This window comes from Molothrus aeneus, chromosome 4 (assembly GCF_037042795.1).
Source record: "Molothrus aeneus isolate 106 chromosome 4, BPBGC_Maene_1.0, whole genome shotgun sequence".
Taxonomy (NCBI): domain Eukaryota; kingdom Metazoa; phylum Chordata; class Aves; order Passeriformes; family Icteridae; genus Molothrus; species Molothrus aeneus.
The window spans coordinates 47,406,991-47,426,704 of record NC_089649.1 but is presented as its reverse complement, the minus strand read 5'-3'; the positions used below and the strand labels follow the sequence as shown (position 1 = coordinate 47,426,704).

At 40.2% G+C, this 19,714-nt stretch overlaps 1 protein-coding gene across 1 annotated transcript in view; it reads right to left on the bottom strand.

Moving 5' to 3' along the window:
- TEC (tec protein tyrosine kinase) overlaps positions 1 to 13,819 on the bottom strand; it is a 28,083-nt gene extending 14,264 nt beyond the window's left edge. The window contains exon 1 of the mRNA XM_066549106.1: positions 13,682 to 13,819. Coding sequence (XP_066405203.1) covers positions 13,682 to 13,819 — 138 coding nt within the window. The remainder of the gene's footprint in view (positions 1 to 13,681) is intronic.
- Positions 13,820 to 19,714: the final 5,895 nt, after the last annotated feature.

The following is a 19,714-nucleotide window of genomic DNA, read 5'->3' as shown; positions in this document are numbered from 1 at the left end:
ATAAAGACCTAAACTTGTGAAAATGCCCAGAGTACAGTAAATTTGCTTAGTGAAAAGTACCAATTCTTTATATAGAAAATTTCCAATCAGATGTGATTGTAAGCTTAATATACTCTTCTTTACAAAAAATAACTTGAGAAAAAAGAAGTGCTTCCCCCTTGCTGAGTTTATGATTAAAACTGGTATCATCTCATCTGCTTCCCTGCTCTGTTGCTGAAGTGCTCCACCATTTGGAGGCTTCTGCAGTGTTCCACTAAGGTTCCAGAGAAATTTGGATGCTACACAGGCAACACAAGTCCCTGATGAGACAGAAGGCAGAAGATACAGGTGTAACCCTGGACCAAAGTGGGGTCTGTATTGAAGGAACTTCTTTGAACGAGGCTAGCAGAAGTCCAGAGAAGTCAAAAGCACAGACTAAATCTGAGATTTAGTCACCTTCACTGATAATTATGAGTATTTTAAAGAAGGCATAGGTGCTCAGCAGGCGCTACACTGTGCATGGAATGACAGTGTAGCTCAACACTCTGGAGAGGCAGCCCCTTGGAAGAAGAGCTGATAATGAGAGGAAGGTGTACTGGGCTTTAGTCTGCACTGAAATCCACAGAAAGACTGTACAGTGCCACCTCTCACTTTTGGGACAACCAAATCTCTAATAGGAGAGGAAGTTCCTACTGGAAGCCAGAACAAAAAAATAGCAGTAGCAGCTCATGGCTGGTACTGAATTAATACACATCAAAAAAATTGATTTGCCAAGCACCTCCAGAACATCCAGTCCAGAGTACATGTTATGAAAGACTGACACTGTTCACACAATGTGGAAATAATTAGCAATTACTGAATTCTTTGAGATATGCTAATCCTTACTCAGCTCCTCTCTTGGGGATGGAAATTTGAGCCCAAATAGCAGAAGTCTGGTACAATCACAAGCAACTGAAAACACAGTCTTGCCAACAGAAGCAAAGAACAACTTCAAACACAGTAGTTATGATTCCATCACCCTAGAAACACTACAGTAAATTACCCGTGAAGCTCCATCAGCACTTAAAATGCATTTAGCGCTCTGAGTCTTACATAGATTAGTGCAGAGAAAACATGCATAAAGAATTCATGTACATCATGGTCAGCATCAGGAAGAATGACAAGGGATAAATTCAGATAAAGCTGCAACTGCTATTTGTTACCAGAAAAACCAACACACACAAGAAAGGTAGGTTTTTTAAGGGGAATGTATGGGGGAATTAGGCACTTAAACCAAGCATAAAGAAAAAAGTAAATCATAAACATTACCGTGAGTTGTACTACAAAGATTTATCAAGTAACACTGAAAAATAATTTTGTCCTAAGTATGCAACCTTGGATTTTTTTACCAAAAATCATTTTAAGTTTTTTGTTTATTTTATGTTGGTCACCTCCAAACTCAGTATATTCTATGGTATCCCCTTACTTGAACATTGATTCCCTAAAGTTCATGCAAAAGCCAAAAGTTGTTACTGAAATCCACACCACTTGGCAGAGCAGCCAGTACTGTCTCTCGCTCTCCTTGTCACTGTGTGGCTGCCTGGCAGTTTCAGGGATGCCAGGTTAGCCTAGGCAGAACAGGAGGGTCCAAACAAGATCAGCCTTTTCATGAACCCCAGAATTCAACACCCACATAACTGTGCTGAAGACACCTCCCCAGATTCTTTCTTGCACAACAACAGGCAAAGAAGAAGAAACACCACTCCTGTAACTTATCCACCCTGCTTTCTGTGTACAGAGGGGTGCCCATACTGCTTGGATCCCTGCTGCTTAACTGAGATTGCAGGACAGACAGACAATACACATTGGAGGGGTTTTTTGTGTCCAGAATCACAGAAATCCCTTAGAGGAACACACTATTATTTTATCTTAAATCACTGTCCTTCTGGGCTCAGAGATTTTCATGCCAATTCTCGCATTCAGGGAGCTCACTCAGAGGACACTGACAGGAGGACAAAGGACTAGGAATCCAACTAGATAACCACCCAGCATTTGGGGGGAAAACATAAAGGAAATACCCTGGTGTACAGCACATCATTCTAGTAATTGTATTGCCTAATTCACACCTTTGTATGCTTTCTTGATTTAGGGTGGCTCAGTTTGCTTCATCACAAGATGCTAAATTAAGCTAACACAAAGCTGACCCACCTTACAAGGCAATCCACCTTATTAAACCTAATGCCAGGGAAGATTCTTCTGTTCTTGCATATTTTATAGATTTAAAACCCCCCTTGCATATGCGAAATTAAAAACAAACCTACTGCTCAAGACATTTTCAAATCACATCAGAAGCAACAATTATTAATGCCAAGTGTACAGTTCTGTTTTAGCTGACCATTACTCATTATATAAACTATGCTGCACAGAGGCAGGAAAGAATGACTCAAGAAAAATGCTAAAAAGACCACTGCAATTCTCTCTCCTCCCTACCTTAATGATTTCCTTTAATAATAACAGGACATCTTGCATACCATAACTGTGTTGCATTTATTCTCCAGGCAAATGGGTTCTATGGGCCCTACACCCACCTGTACAGCAAACATGAAATGCAGAATCAAGGCAGAGCTCAAGCCCTGAAGCAGTTGGGAAGTAGAGATGTGGGAATGAGCCAGCCCTGAGAAATCCAACCATAACCACTCTTTCCAACAAGAAAAGCTACAAAGAGACAAAATTAGTACAATGGCTAATCATGCAATGTTGATTTGTAGGAAGCAGAGGGACATTTTTAGAGATTCTTTTTTTTTAGGTGAAAGATGGCTAACAGAGGAAAAAAGATAGATTTATTGTAGAAGTAGCAGTATTTTACCAAAACGTTCATGCATGCTCTCTGAATGGGATACAAGAGAGGGTTTGGAAGAATCACAACTCAGTGAAACGCAGGGATCTATCAAACCTGGTCTGCTCCTTTACTAAAGATAAATATATGCCTCTAGAGGGAGGCCTATAGAAGCAAATATGGTTAGAACAGTAATAAAGGAATAAAAATACTAAATCCCAATAAGGAAAACCTAAAATAGGTAAAATATGTGCTTCAAAGTGACACTAAAGGTCGAGGTTTTGGTGTGGGTTTTCTTTTTTAATGTATCTTCTTTCTGAAAATAACAAAACAGAAGTGACTATACAGAAACTATTTTACAAAGCTTTTCAAAATGCGGTACATATTTCATATTTACCTATGTTTCAAAATATTGATTTATAGTTTTAGAAGTCCTACTCCTTGCTCACAATGGGTATGGCCAAGTCTTGTTTCCATACAATCTCAAAAGAATGAGCTATTCCTCTTTATTTTAGCATATTAAACAGTAATATGAAGAAGTCATAACACTAGACCTATGTTGTCAGATACGGAACAAATACAGGATTACACAATTCCTTAAAAAAATAATCTTAGAAAACAGTAAGACAAGAAATACCCAAGTGTTAGATAAGTGTACAATCAAACAGCTGATCCTCTGTACATTTGGAATTCCTCCTCTGCTAAATACAGAAGCTTTACAGCTACAGAAGCCCATATTCTCACTATCAGATGAAAATATTTCTTCAGCGTATTTCCTCTTTGCTGATGAACATATTGCACTGTTTACCCCTGCAGAAGTATGTATGGGGGGGGGGGGGGGTGTTAAACAATACAAAGGATGTTAGATTTGGAAAAAAAAGCCTCAATGAAAACATGCATAAGTCAGCCCAGCTCGCAAGAAATATCTAGATTTTCGTCTCCCCCATGCTCTCTCTCTCTTTCCTTGATGTACTTATTATTTCTTTCTTCCATGCCGATCCCCATATAGGAAATCCTGAGGTCATCAGCATGTGACCATGGAGCTTTTGTTCTCACAAGTGCAACACATCACAGCACTACTTTTATCTCCTTTTATGGAGTGTCTCTTCAACTTTGCAAAACCACAAAAAGCCTGGCTAAGCTAACACTGCCTACAGACAGCTACTCTGATAGAATACGCTCCAGAGCCAAATGTATGGGTATTTTCATTTTTGGGTTCTTTGTAGGGAGGGAGGTTGAGCTTTCAGGTTTTTGGGTTTTTTTCCTTTTCATAACATTGCCATTTATTAATAAGAAGCACTGACTGGATACTTCTGCAGTCCCTCTTGAGGCAAGCAATTACGGATTATGTGAATATAATTCCTGTAGCTAGGTGCTAGGTGGCCACATTTTCTATTCCTATATTTTCCAGTGTGTTAAATACATTGAAGAATGCCCTTCTCCTTTCAATTATATTTTTAAATTATTAGGAAAAGCAAGTACCAAGTATTTTCATTTACCTTTCGAAAGTGGCTAGAATTGATAGGAAAAGTGAAAGGTGATTACTATTCTGATCTAGTCTGACCTGATCCAGTATCTTTCTGCAAGGAGGAATTTAAAGGGGAAAAAAATACAGACATAATTAAGAAGAAGAAAGTTTTAAACCCTGTCTTGTAGATTAAGAAACAGAATCCATTACCATGGCCTGGCTGCTCAGCAGATGTCAATGACCAGCACTGGAGAGACTAAGAAGCACAAAAATAAATTCTCTGTCATAGCACTGATACAACTTCCTAACCATGACTACAGTGCAGTATCTGTAATTAATGTAATTAATTTAATCTTTTCCTGCAATGGAGAGGCAGCCATTAAAATGTGCACAACTGCAGTTATGATACATTGCTGCAACCTCATAAAAGTAAAGGACACATAATAAATCAGCCAGGTCTCCATCCATATCAGGCCTTAAATAACGTTCAACCCTTCTGCTGTCAAAGTAACTGCTATACCTCTACAGGTTCTTTCAGACAAGTCTTCTCTTTTTGGTTTTTTGTGAAGTCCACACACACAGAGCTCTCAGTCTGCCCAGCCCAGCTGCAGCATTTCTGCCCTGTTTTCTCCCTGCTCAGGACCACCTTCTGGCTGCTGGGTGAGTGACACCTTGCATTCACCCCAAATTCAGCTCCATGCTGTCTGAGCCATGCAGAGAGGAGAGCCCAAGTCCACAGGCACCACAGGCCAGTGACCAGAGCCCAAAACAGGATCCAAGAGGTCACTCAGCCAAGGCACTTGCTGCTTTAGCTACCTTCTCAAGGTCCAGATGATGCACTCCACAACTACAGGCCCCAGGCCCTGCTGGCGACAGCCTGACTCTTGGCTACTTTTTGCTGTTCTGTATCTGAACATTTCAGCATTCCTGCCTTTTTTACTTGTCCATATTGAATTGCATTCTACAAAATAAATTTAAAAAAAAAAAAAAAAGCAACAATCAAACCCACCTCATACCTAATTGAAATATACCCCATGGATTTCTAGACTTATTTGTCAAAATACTTGCAGCTCCTTAAAGTTTAATTTCACCTGAGAACTCCACAAGCTTCTATTCCAACAGTAGTATCAGAAGTGAAAATACTAAAATGCAGAATAGGACATCCCATTCAAGACAGGCTCTTAATCTGGAAACAAGCCACCAATGCCTATTCAACACAGTACCAGCTTCCCATGTGCTCTGCAATCAGATTTACACAAGTCTATATAGGTATTTTCTAATGCTGACATATGAAAATGTCTCATTCAGCAGTGTCAAAAAACCCTTACTGGGATGAAAACACAGGATTTCTGCTGCTCTCTGCTATCCACAAGACTTATTACCTCATAGCAGAGCATAGATAAGTCTGAGATTATTTTGTTTTGTTTCTTTCTTGGCTGATGTGCAATCCTGCATCTTTCAGGTACCTTCAACAAGCCTGGTTATTCTTGCATTTTTCTCTAAATTACCTTCACAGATTAAAGTTTCTCAGCTTCTCTTCTGCACACTTTTTAAAAAACTAGGACTTCTCTAGTCTTCTCTAATCTATTTTCCAGTTCTTTCTTTTTAAGACCTTAAAGACTCATCCACTCCTGTCTAGTCATAAGGTAAATGTTCTCATTCCTGCCTTTTCTTATCTCAACAACTACAATCTATGCTTCTCAACTTCATCTACATTTCATTTGTTCCATATCATAAAAATCAAAATTCTTGTAGAAAGATAGTTACTACAGACTCTCATTTTATAGCTGACTTTTCTTTCAGTAGCTGTTACAGAAATCAGGGAATCATTACTACAACATAACCAATGTTTTTTTTACAACTTAGGTATCTTTATTAATTGCCCTTTAGAAATGAGCATTCCCATGCATCTGTTAAGCTGCTCCCATTCACATTAATAGCTTTACATTATGTCTCCAGCTTGAACACTTTTCACTCACAAGTACTTTACGAAAGCTCTATCATTATGACCTGTGTCTTGGAACTAAAAAATTCTCTGTAAACCTACTGGTTTCAGAAACATTGTAATACTGAATTGTGCTTTCATTTATATAAAATAATTAAATAATCTATGCAATGACTAAGGTAACCCCATAATTCAGGGTAATTATTTTAAAAATTATATTAAAATTATAAAGGATACTATAAAGTACTATGGGAATAAACAACATTAGAATGAATTAATCTTCTGTTAAAAAAGGAAAGTAAGAAGCACAGCTTTTTGGAACTCTATAATGTTGTTGTGCTCCAAATGAAGTATTTGCACAATATTAGTGTTGCAATGAAGCTACACAATTTTACCCTGAAACCTACAGCTTCGGGGTGGGCCCCAGAGCTTTATTTTTCCTTCCTTAAAATATCACCACTGTAATTTCAGTAGCTTCTGTCTCCTCTATATTCAAATTACAAGAACCAAACATAACCCTTACAGAAGGACCTTTTTTCCTTAGGAAGAGACTTTCAAAATGAGCAACCCCCCAGAACGTTCAGTTTTGTATTCTGCTTTTTTCATTTATATTCTGGTTGGTTTTTATCATTTGTAACAGTCCTGTTTACACAATAAACTTTTCACACAAGTCTGATCCCAATGGCAAATACCACTACTGCCACTGAAGACAGGAGCGTTCTGCACCTCTCAAGTTCAGACTCTTAAATGTTTTCCCTCAGGGAACTATCATTTGCCTTCTCTGTAGAAGCAAATGGTTTCTGCACACTAATTAACAGGTAAATGATGTGCCTACTCCAACATCTTCTGTGCAGCAGTTCCAGAGCCAGTGGGCATTGCAGCCCAAACTCTGCCCCCTTCTCTTCCTCCCTTCTAGCACTGCAGACTCCTGTCTACCCAAACACATGCAGGGTAACCACAGGAACCAGGGTTTAGCCTATGCCTTTAGAAAATGCAAAATCCAATGTACACTATTTATTGCTCTGAACTGTCATCCATACAGCAAATGTGAGCAAACAATAAAGATGCCAAAGCATAAAGAAATTTAATGTTCATAAGCTCATAGTCAGCTTCACATTCATGGTCAATGCAAGCTGCAGTGGGATGGAAAGGTTAATTCAAGCATGCTGTGCCCCGTGTGGGAGGACAGTAACCAAACCACACACATCAGCACACTTTCAAACTAGAGAGTATCACTGATAAACAAGCTGAGTGACAAAGAGAGAGAAATAGCATGGTGAAAGGGAACATTGCACAGGCTCAATATATTATGAGGATACTAACAGTTCACATATTGACAAGGATTGATAAAATTATGACCAGATCTGTGTCGCCTTTTGGAAGCACCACACTCATGAGAAACATCAATGTGAAAGTTTTCAAACCAACAAACTAGCAGGACATCTCACTTACACAGACCAGCTCTTTTCAACTATTTCACTGCAAGAAGTACTTTAACACCTACACTTACTCTCTTTCCTTCATCATGATGAATTTCCCTTACCTAAAATGCCATCTAGAGCAAAAATCTCTAGTCTGGTGGCACTTTTAAGTTCAAGCAAGATGCCCTGCCAGTACTAGCTAACTAAAATTTGTGTGCAGTAGGTGTTACTTGCTATCATGCCTGTTCTGTAATGAAACAGCAAGCCTGCCCCAGCTGAGGCCATCCGACTGCCCAGTGAGAGACACCTTCTCACTGTGTGCTGAGAAAAGATTCACAGCAGCCAAACTCACTGGCACACAAGGAGAAAGCCAATAAACCACAAGCAGGTGGTGGCCAACCCTGATGGATGCAGTAGCTTGGATGCAATTTTTGTCTGGTCTTGGCTAACTCAAGAGGAATAAAGGATGCTGTTCTTTGCAGCCAGCCTGCAAAGGAGTGTGGGGAGCACGTGAATCGTGCGACACCAGCCACCAGGCATGCTGGTAAAATGCGTCCTCCTTTCCATTGTCCAGCTGATATTTACTGAAGTGTTTACAATTTCAGTGGACTCCTAGATAAACACTTAAGGTTTGATTTTCCAAACAGAAACAGATGAAAGTGAGAATGCACTGATCCTTTAAAAATAAACTCCAGGGAATTTTAAGTTGAATATTCAAGATATGAGCTCACTTTTGACCGAAAATGGCTAAACTTACCTAGGGCCATGCATATGTGGTATTATTTCCACAAATGCCTCCTTGGAATTCAAACCTACACTCCATTCGAGATGAAATTAGCAATTTGGAAAGAGTCATACTAAAACTTCAGCTAAATTTTTGCTGGTCAAAAATAAAGAAAGCTGTTCTGAATGAGATTTTTTTTAATCACTGCATGACATATTTGATTTTCAAGCAAGTCAAATAATTTCAAAATTGCTTGAATTTGCTTATCAATTTAAAACTGACTAGTATGTTTTGATTTCTTGAAAGAAAATAGTTCAGGAAAATGACCAGAAGCACACCTGAAACATTATCCTCAGTTTTCAAACCACACAAAATTGAAAAGAGATTTCCTAATAAAATATTTCATGCTTGGGTTTCCTCATTTGAAACAAAGAAACACTGCCTTTGCTATACAACCAGATTATCCAGCAAAGTCACACTACAATCCATTACTCCAGCTGACACCAGTAAGAATAGTGCAGCAGCCCTCAAGAACAAGGGCCAGTTTGTGAAAAAATGCCTACCACCTCCCACTTTCAAACTACTTACTACTGTCTACATAAATGTCTTCAAAGCTGGCTTGGTTAAGTCTACAATACATGTTTGAGAATACTGTGCCTATCTTAAGTCTTTCTGAATGCAGCATAACCAGCAAGATGTACTTTATAGTATATCTCCATGCTCAGAATAGGAAGATATTTTACTTCTTCCCTATTTTTATACATTCATGACCAGTACTCTGTGCTTGGAGACCGATGCAGTTATATTTTACTACAGTGAATTTTTGTCTTCATTGTAAATGGACCACATCACATTCAGATTTCAATAGCCACTTTTGCAACATTAGGAAAAAAATACAGGAAATACTCTTTCCAACTATGACAGCTGATAAACCATTAAGAGCTTCAAGGAACAACATTAGCTCAGCCTTTTCATTTGCTTATAATCATTGTTAGTCCAATATTGCACAATAGTGCAATGATGCTATTTCCCCAACAGCTCCACTTAGTAATTCTCAGAATTTATGACCAAGAAAAAAAGACAAAAGCAGAACACATCCCAGCTTAAACAGAATATTTCTCTTTTCTGACATTAAAAAGCTATCTCCATGACACTTAAGGTACATTGGTTCCTGATGTATTTTTATTTTCAAGCTTCTTAATGTCCATCTTTTTAAAAAAACTAAAGGTGATACTTCTACATTTTTTATCTAACGGCATCATGCCCACAAGGTAATCAGTAAAAGCCAAGGTCCTATTGGCTTCCTATGCAAAGTAAGTTTCCCATGATATTAATCATAATTGTAGAGCTTTGCACAGGTGACCCAAACCAGGATTCTCCTTCCTCAGGCTTCTGTGTTTTGAAACCAGTCTTGAAATGCAGTCTCTTCACTGATTCTGTAGCTGTGCTCCATCAATAGTTCATGCACCTGCTCCATGACTTACAGCAGAGCAGTATCTTTAAGTGAATAAACTGTATTTCTCCTTCTCATGGCAGCAGTGCAGTTCCAGCTTCACTGCAGGCATGCACTGTCATTGTACCATGGTAGGGGGCTGATCTGCTTGAGAGCATGTATAGAAAGATTTAAACTAGTAATGAGCAAGCGAAAACAAGATTTTAGCCTGTTAGTAGTTATGTTTAGGAGATAATAATTTATTGCTCCAAGTAAGGTATATTGGACTTTTTCAGTACACAGGACAGGAAAAAACAGAGAAGTGTGGTATCTATAATGCGCAGTTTCGGTTCAAAGAGCAAGTGATGCTCCACTTCTGGCTGCACAGAACAATTAAATCTCTCAGCAGCATTTACATGAATACTATTTGCTGTGGTTGACTGCTTTTTGTTGTCATAAATGTTCTACTTCTGTCACCAGACATACAAAATGTCTAATTCTGTCACTTTATTAATAATCCCAACCTGCCCACACTCTGAGTATTGACTAATCTGGTTAACAAGATTTACTTCAGTCTGTTTTAAAAAAGAAGTGGTATGATTATTCACGTGCCCACAAGTGCTGGGTTTTTCTTGAACTCTCTCTACTGAACTTCCATAAAAGTTAAAATGGAAGAAAACAAGAAAATACTTCAGATTGGCCAACAATCAAACTGGGAATTGCACACTTGCCTAGAGGAGCTGAACTCAACCACCCTTGGCAGACTGCTATCACTGTGGTTATGGAATTAAAATGAGGGTGTGAGATCCTATTGGCTTGGGATTTCCATGCTAGTTTAACCAATCTGGACTTGGAATACTGCCAAGCCCAAAATTAAATCAGTCTGTACCTATCCTTTCATCTGTCATGTCTTTAAATTCAACCAGCATACACAGGAGTCACATTTATTTCAGCAACAAATCCCCAGTTATTCAGAGAGGGCAGAATTATCTTGATGGCTAATAACTTTTTTTCTCTTCATACAAATTACCTCAGCCAGAATATGCAGCTTACATATTTATAGCCACCACAACTGGCTTTAAAAAACCCCAAACAATAACCAAACAAATAATTAAACCCACAAACATCTTTGCCATTTAAGTTCTCCAGAGACATTAAGGAATAACTGTGCCACAGAGATCTTAGTCTTACAGTTGTGGTTTTTTAAAGAGATACAAGTATTCAGTATGCCCCTTTAAGATCAGAGCTCACTATTTTCAGACAACATTGTTAATAAAACAAAATAAAATGCTGATTAATGTTTAAAAGAATCTAAAATGAGAGGAACAGTGAAAATGAAAATGGTTTGAGGCTGGAAAGTAATGCATTATGGCTGAGCCAGTCTAACAACCTGCTGATGTCAACAGTTGGAGCATCCTGTTCTCCTCCACCACCTGGCACAGCCTCTGGCACTTGTTAGATCCTGCGCCCAGTCATGCAGCGTGCTAACCCAGCAGAACACTAATCCAGCAAAAATAAAACCAGATCAAATATCTTTCTGCTGACCTAATTGCAGCCTTCCAGCACCCCAAGGGAGACGACGAGCAAGAGAGAAACTGTTTCCAAGGGCATGTAGTGACAGGACAGTGGGGAATGGCTTCCAACTAAGAGTAGGCTGAGATCAGTTTTCTGGAAATAATTCTTTACTGTGAGGGTGGTGAGGCACTGGAACAGGCTGCCCACAGAGGTGGTGGATGCCCCATCCCTAGAAGTGCTCTAGGCCAGGTTGGATGGAGCTCTGAGAAATCTGGGCTAGTGGAAAGTATCTCTGCCCAGGGTCAGAGGGGCTCAAACTGGATGAACTTCAAGGTCCCTCCTGACCCAGGCCATTCTATGATTCCATGCTTAGCAATTTTTTTCAGAGTAATATGGATTCCAAGAAGGACCAGTATGAATTCTAGTGAGTAGGGAAGTCTAGGAGGTCTAGGACAGGGATAAAATGGCCTTTTTCAGCAGCAAACTGATGGCATAGCAAAGGCATAATGCATATTTTCAGCCCAACTGGCTGTATCTTAGGCAGAAATTTTTTAAGAAGTTACTGCATCCTCAGCTGATGGCACAATGGGCTGCCCTGTTCAATCTCACTGCAAATAAAACTGACAGTTTAAACCCCCTCTCAGAGAGAACCACAAGTCAGTCTCCTGGAAAAGCATTTTAGCCAGAGGACATTATCCTGCAGGGCAAAGGGAAAACTGGAAGGGGAAGACTGGAAGAGGGGAAGCTGGAAATGGTAACTTCTTAAAGGGTGACAACTAGACCTGCAAAACCTGTTTGTCACATTTCTATTTCATCTGAATGTAAGACATGGGATAAGAAGGCAAGACATATTTCAGAGGGCTTCTTCGCCCCCACCTCTTTATTCTCTGGGAGGAGGCCAGAGTCACCAAAGTAGGAGTGACTGGTACACTCTGCCATCATAAAATGGGGACATAAAATGCCTGACAGGAGTGTACAAAGAGGACAGAGCTGGGCTACTGCCAGCAGTGTCCAGTGACAGGGCCAGAGGCAGTGGGCACAAACTGAAAGACAAGAGGCTCCATCTGAACACCAGGAAATAATGTTGGTCTTTTTTTACTGTGAGGGTGACTGTGCCCTAGCACAGGTTGCCAAGCAAGGCTGTGAGGACTCCATCAGTGGAGATACTCAACAGCCAGCTGGACAGAGATATTTGACAGCCAGCTGGCTCTTGGCAACCAGCTCTGTGTGGCCCTGCTTGAATAGGGGGCTTGGATCAGACAGCCTCCAGAGGCCCCCTCCAGCCTCAGTCTGTGATCTTGTTCTTCATCCCTGACTGTGTCCAAGCTACTTTCAGAGAACAAAGTGCTGTGAGCATCTTACAGCATGGTAAGTGAGCTCAGTTCTGGTGCAACCATAGCATCTGGCAGAGAAACGTGCTGAGCAAGCCTTTGCTCTCCTGTACCCTCTTCTTTTAGCACAGGTAAGACAGCCAAGACAAGAGGTTGCAGGGGTCCCTCCATTAAGCTTTATGTGTTAAATGGCTTCCCAAGGTATACATGTTTCACAAGCTACTGCAGTCATTTTAATCCTCTTCAGCATTGTGACAAACATGGAAAGTAGCCTCACTTAAGTGGAAAATCTCACCTCCAGCACTGAGGATATGACACGGCAGATGACCTGAGGAAAAAAATTTCACCCTGAGCACTGAGGATATGACAGGGCAGGTGACCTTGATGAAACAGAGTCTGAAGATTATTTGAATAAATGCTGATCTGAGGATTTGCGCGGTTTACACTAATGACTTTCTGAGTAACTGAATTTACACAGAAAGTGGTAATCTGGATGAGTTGCTCGTATGGTCAAAGATAAACTGCTTCCAGTTTCATTTCAATCACCAGGTTGCATGATCCACTCTAATGGATCTTGTCTCTGCTGAACTTGGTCTGCAATGCACTGCTCCTATCAAATGGTCTTTCTCCTGTTCAAATGCAGTTAATTGCCAGATGTTAATGTAATGACCTTCACAGTACCCACAGCTACAAGAAAATGCAATTGCAACTTTTTCTACCTTTGCCCCAATTCATCATAGCAGTGATCTTTTATCTCTCTGGAGAGAGAAAGAAATCAGCTTTGATGACCACCTCTAAATGCTGTTTTATGTCACTCCTGCCATCCTGGCCATACACTACTTCTCCTATTGAGAACCAATTCACACTGACTACCAGGTAAGTTACCTACACCTCTGTCAGCTTGCATTATAAATAAGAGAAATGCCAGCTCATGTTCACAGCCACTAAAGACCATTTCCCTGATCAGCTCTTGATAGTATGACACACAGTAGGAAAAAAAGCCAGTGTGGTACAAAAGCAAAAAGGAACAAAGGCAATCTGTGTCTCCTACCTCAGCTCGACCTTCGTAGTATGTTAGCATAGACTTTGTAAGTACAAAAAGCCTCTCTTTGTAGTTTAAGGGAGAAGTCCTCTTCTTCTGCTGCGATCTTTTAATCAAAATCTCTTGTAGGATAGTAGTCGTATTCATTTCAGCCACTTGTCAGCTCTCTTCTAGCCATTGAACATCAGTTCCTGTGAAGATGAGGAATAAAACATTACCAGATCTTTGGAGGATCACAGAATTGGAGACTTCTGTAACAAAAAGAGCTTCTACTTATAAATGAAACTGCCTGAATATACAGAAAGCTGGAGCTCACATGGAAGTTTACAAAAGTTAATTATTAGACTAAAAAGTTCAGGCTTTGCTCAGCTGAGGGCTGCACTGGCACATTCCCAGGAAGCCCAAAGCTGTACGTGACTGGGATGAAATCAGGTACACTGCAGCCTGTGTCACAGAGAATATGGGTGAGAAGTCTGAAATGTGCTCCAGGCAAGCTGTGCACAACTGCTCTTCACCACAAACCTGTACAGAAGTTTCTAACCTGTACAGAAGTTTTAATTGCTAAGGTCTGTGCATGTATAAATATAATTGGCAAATGAGTTCTATACACAAAATTGAAGATCATAGAATATCCTGCATGGAAGAGACCTACAAGGATCATGGAAGTCAAACTCCTGGCCTGGAATGGGACAGCCCCAAGCATCCCACCATTTATCTGAAGGAGCATTGTCCAAATGCTCCTTCAACTGTCAGGCTTGGTGCTGTGATCACTTCTCTGGGGAGCCTTTCCAGTGCCAAACCATCTTCTAAGTGAAGAATATTTTTCTGATATCCAGCCTAAACATCTCCTGACACAACTTCAGGCCATTCCCTTGAGTGCTATCACTGGTCACAAGAGAGAAGAGATCAGTGTCTGCCCCTTCTCCTCCCCTCCCAAAGAAGTTGCAACTGCAATGAAGTCTCCCCTCAGTCTCCTCCAGACTGAACAGACCAAGTGTCCTCAGACATTCTTCATATGGATTCCCCTCTAGACCCTTCACCATCCTTGCTGCCCTCCTTTGGATGCTCCTGAATAGCTTAATGTCTTTCTTACATTGTGGTACCCAAAAGTGTCCACAATACTCAAGGTGAGGCTGCCCCAGTGCAGAGCAGAGCAGGACAATCCCCTCCCTTGCCTGGTTGGTGATGCTGTGCCTGATGCCCCCCAGGACAGGGTCGGCCCTCCTGGCTGCCAGGGCACTGCTGACTCATGTTCAACTTGCCACCAACCACGGCTCCCAGGTCTCTTTCCACAGTGCTGCTTTCCAGCCTCTCATTCCCCAGTCTATACACACAAGCAGGGCTGCCCCATGCCAGGTGCAGAATCCCCAGTGTGCCCTTGTCAAATTGGTTGGTGATTGCCCATCTCTCTAATCTCTCAAGGGCTCTCTGCAGGGCCTCTTTCTGCCCTTGAGGCAGTCAACAGCTACTCACAATTTAGTATTTTTGGAAAATTCATTTAATATTCTTTCAATCCTGCATTCAAGTTGTTTATGAGGATGTTGAAGAATTCTGGGCCTAAAATGAAGCCCTGGAGAATTCCACTAGTGACCAGTCATCAGCCTGATGTAATCCCATTTACTACAACCCTTTGTACTTCAGATGGATCAGTAGAAGTAATTTTGAAAATTTACCCTAATTTTATGAATGAAAATGTTCAGACACAAATGGTTGTTTAGAAGATGTCAGTTTGGGAACAAAGAACTTAAGCTTGTTTTTCAGAAACTGCTAAGCATATGCCTTCCAACTTCTGTTTAGAAAGACTTCATGCTGACTATCAAAATCAAGCAATTGAATTCAGACAGTTTTAGTCACTCAGTAATGTCAAGCTGCTTTAAGCTCTACACCATGACTGATACCTGTAGGACAAACTTAGGAGTCCATGAAAACCAATGCACCCACAGCTGCTTCGTTTGCAAATCTGGCTCCAGGGTTCTGCCGTAGGCAATCTCTCTGTTCTTCACAATGATGACAGCTTAAACACAGCTGATCTCCTCCCTCATCAACCCACCACTGTCCTGCCATGCCACCCTGCCTTGTGCAGGTGTTCCTTCTGCCAGGCTGGGAAGCAGGTGAGGGATGGGATCCAAGCAGGATTTCATCATGCAGCACAGGCAGCTGCCTGCACAGACACATTAAATGAAGTGCACGGAGGCAGGAATGAAAGCTGTGGGAGAGGTTGTGCAGAAGCTGTCCCAGAAATCTTCCTCCCCACTCCCTTTTGCTTTGCTCACTTTCTGCCAGCCCTGCCCATGGCACCACTTGGCCCTCCCTGTCTGAAGCTGTGCTCCAAAGCCAGGAGAACCTGCAGGCACAGACCTGGAGGGCAACTCAGGCTAGAGCAGCACGGCTGGAGCTGAAACCATGGCTTGAAGAAGGAACAGCAGCATCTGCTGAAGCACCAGTGACTGTGAACAATCTCTCAGCTCTTTGGAGGGGGTGGGGGGATAACCCAAACCAAAGCCCTAGAGTAAAACAAAAAAATAATTCATTCTTTACAGGGCTTACTTTATGCACCTATGTGCTATTTAGAGTATTTCAGAATTCACTGGGGAAATGGCATGCACATTTTTGTCTGCAGGCAACATAACTTCAGCATGGACAAAACAGTACATTTCACAGAATTGTGGCAGAGAATCCTGAAAAACCACAAACCTCCTCACAACATTGCCTTACACTATATAATTTTTAATAAAATCAAATGTAAACCAACTCACTGTTTGTACAATGGGTGTTTGTACTAGTGTGTCTCATTTTGTGAGCAATTGATGGCTGTCACAATATATGAAATGACACTCTTTGCCTTCCAGTCCAGTGTTGATACTACTTTTCACTGCCTGGTTTGATCAGCTGAGCTCTCATAGCCCATACTGCTGCTATCTCAACAGCTGGAAGTAGTTATTAACAGCTTTAAAATATCTTTTTCTTTCCTAGGAATACCTCTTCACATGTCAAAAAAAAAATTCATTGGTTTAAATGGAACTACAAAATAAGACAAGGCTACGATGCATAAATAAAAGATGACGATTGGACTGAAAATGGTGATTATTATGAATAATCTACATTTTGTTATTTCTCTTCTTCTGAAATGCATACACATACATTTTGTTGGTAATCTGTCATATTGCGTTCTGGGAAAAAGGCAGATCTTCAATAAGTAATTGTCTTGGATATGTTATTTAACTACTAAAGCTGACCAATTCTGTTTTATTGCCCTTCTAAAAATAAATTTGCAATCTTAAAAGTAATTGCAGAAGGAAGAATACTACAATAAACTGAAAATATAAACATTGTCCAAAATATTAAAATTCAGTATTAACTTTCAGACCAGCTTAATGCACACAAAACTTTAAGGGGTCCCATCACATGATCTCCTACTCAAAACAATTCTACTGTTCTCAATAGTAAAAATTCTCTGTTTGTACTTAAGAAAAACATAATTATTATCCATCTTATCTAGATCCCTAGAGTGCTGCCTGCATTACAGAGCACAAGAAGGATTCAAAGTTAACTATGATTTCAAATCTCAATACTGATAAGGCTAATATATTTCATTTCTCTCTAGGTTACATTAACATGACACAAGAATCAAAAAAATCCTTTTGACAAAATCGGGTTCAAAAATAAAAACATCAGTAAATGTCTGCTCTTGGTTGCTACACTGAGTTATCTCTGCTATGAAGATTTCAGCAGATTAGAACCAGTTTCCCAGGTCACAAGATCGGTATTTGAATCTGCATTTGGTCACAGAAACCTGCCTTATTTGGGGTTATTTCCAAGTCAATGGCTCTAGATACATTTCTGCTTGGCTCAGGATAAGTGAACCCTCACCTATTATTCTGGAAGTTCTTTTTCAGAATATCAATACTCCATCAAGAAGTCCCTGTAACAGCCACACTTACCTCTCAACAAACCCTTATCTCACTGCTTTTCTTCATTGGAGTTTTAGACGCTTTCTGCACATTTTCCCTGCCTCCACTTGCCCCCAAACCCTCCTTTGTTCCCAGACCAACCCTCAGAACATGAAGCTGTTTGCATGACACCTTGTTATCTTGTTATAAACATCTGTGGGAGTTTCAGGCTGACACCCAATATAAACTTTTCACAATGGGACTGGTGCCAAGGAATTGCCCTGTTCCCTGCCAACTGTAGTTACACAATAACAAAGACAATCTAATTTGCAGAGATGCTGAAGACTCAGAATTACGGCAGAAATCAGAAAGAGTTACAGATTCTCAGCTTTTCTGAGGGCAGGAAAACATCTTCAACTTTAAGTGTCAAAATATTTGCATCAGCTCAGGTTTCCCATCCTCCCATTGTACAACTATTAATCTGTACAGCCATGAAGTCACCATACACCTCCTCAAAACAAATGAAAACCACTGTTCAGATGAGCTTTCTAAGTCAATATTGGTCCAAATGCACAAGGTACATTTTCACTTGTACACAGAGCTTCTTATGCATGCCACTTTTGCCAGTTTTCACCGGGGAAAACTGAGCCACTAAGTGATGTGGTAAACTCAGGTGTTGCAACACTACCCACCCCACACATCTTCTGCTTCCCACTCCCAGCTTCCAGATTGTGTCTGTTTATTGAAACAATTAGTCACTGTAAGCCAGCTGGACTGTAAGCACCTTTAACATTCAAAAAGTTGAAAAAAATTATGAAATTCTCAGTGCAAGTTGTAATGAGCAGAAAAGAGAAAGTGCATCCAGTCTGATCAGGGCTTCTCTCAGCCAAATGTAACAAGTAATTGTCACTTTTTAAGGCACAAATCTTTGCACTACACATAGTCATGGAGGGGCTCACAAGAAAAAAAACACGTTCTGAAAAACACATTTATCACAATGATACAAAAGGAACACAGGAGGAAATATTTGTAGCTGAAAAGAAAAATGAAAGCAAGGTGGAACTGTTTTCTGAGTTTCACCACCTCCTTAGTGATGGTAAAATGTCCCTAGGAATTTGTGTCCTTCAGAGCAAAGTCTTAATGTTAAGCTGATGGGCAATCAAGGCAGACAATCCCTCTAAGGAATAAGCATCCTCAGCTTCCTGACTTGGATTTCATACATCGTGCACAACTGCTCTTTTTCAGATTTGGGACACATCAATCCAAACCCATGTCAACTCCAGATCTGGATACTTAACATTGAAAATGTACCTCCTAGGGCAGGAGACTGAAAAAAAAAATATAGAATATTCACTACTTCAATTTTTGAAAGTATCAATCAAAATGTCGATTTTAAAAACCCAATTGGTACCTTGTAATCCCTCCTCAAATCTGTACATTTCAGAATATTTTTCCTCCATTTTAATCAGCTCAGATCAGTTTGCTGACCAAGCTCACATTGTGCAAATGTCTGCAGTGGGGCAAGTGAACAGGCAGCCCAGAGCTCCTTTTGGGTAGAGAGCAGAAACAGTGCAGAAGGAACAAGGAAAGGAGAACTCCTTACCCTGTCTTTTTCTGCTGGAGCTTCTGTTGCTTTACCATGAAACCATGAACTGAGTTACATGTGAGCATTTACATAAGTATCCAGCACAGGCTTATTTGAATAATTACAACTCAGTGTAAGCAAGGGTTGCAAAATATACTCTTGTCTTGCCTTTTTGTCCCACATCTAAGACTGCAAATTCAAACTCAAAAAAATAAAATACAACTGTTATTAATACCTGTTCAAAATTTCACAGAAATGCATTTCTGTAAATTTCACAGAAATGCAAATACAAAATAAATATACTTTAGCAAAAATCTGTCATAATTTTAAAATTCAAGTTCAGGGGAAAATACTGTAATAATATACAAAATGTGTCATATCCAGAAAAAGGAGAAGTAAAAAACATTAGGAAATATTTAGATTTACTTGATTTATTTTTTCCCTCTTTTTTTTTTTTTAACAACAGACTCTCAGAAACCACTTCCATCAAATGCAAGTTTGGGGTTTTTTTAACTGTGAGAAATGTAATTTGGGGGGACTAATTTCTAAGAGATATCAAAATTATAG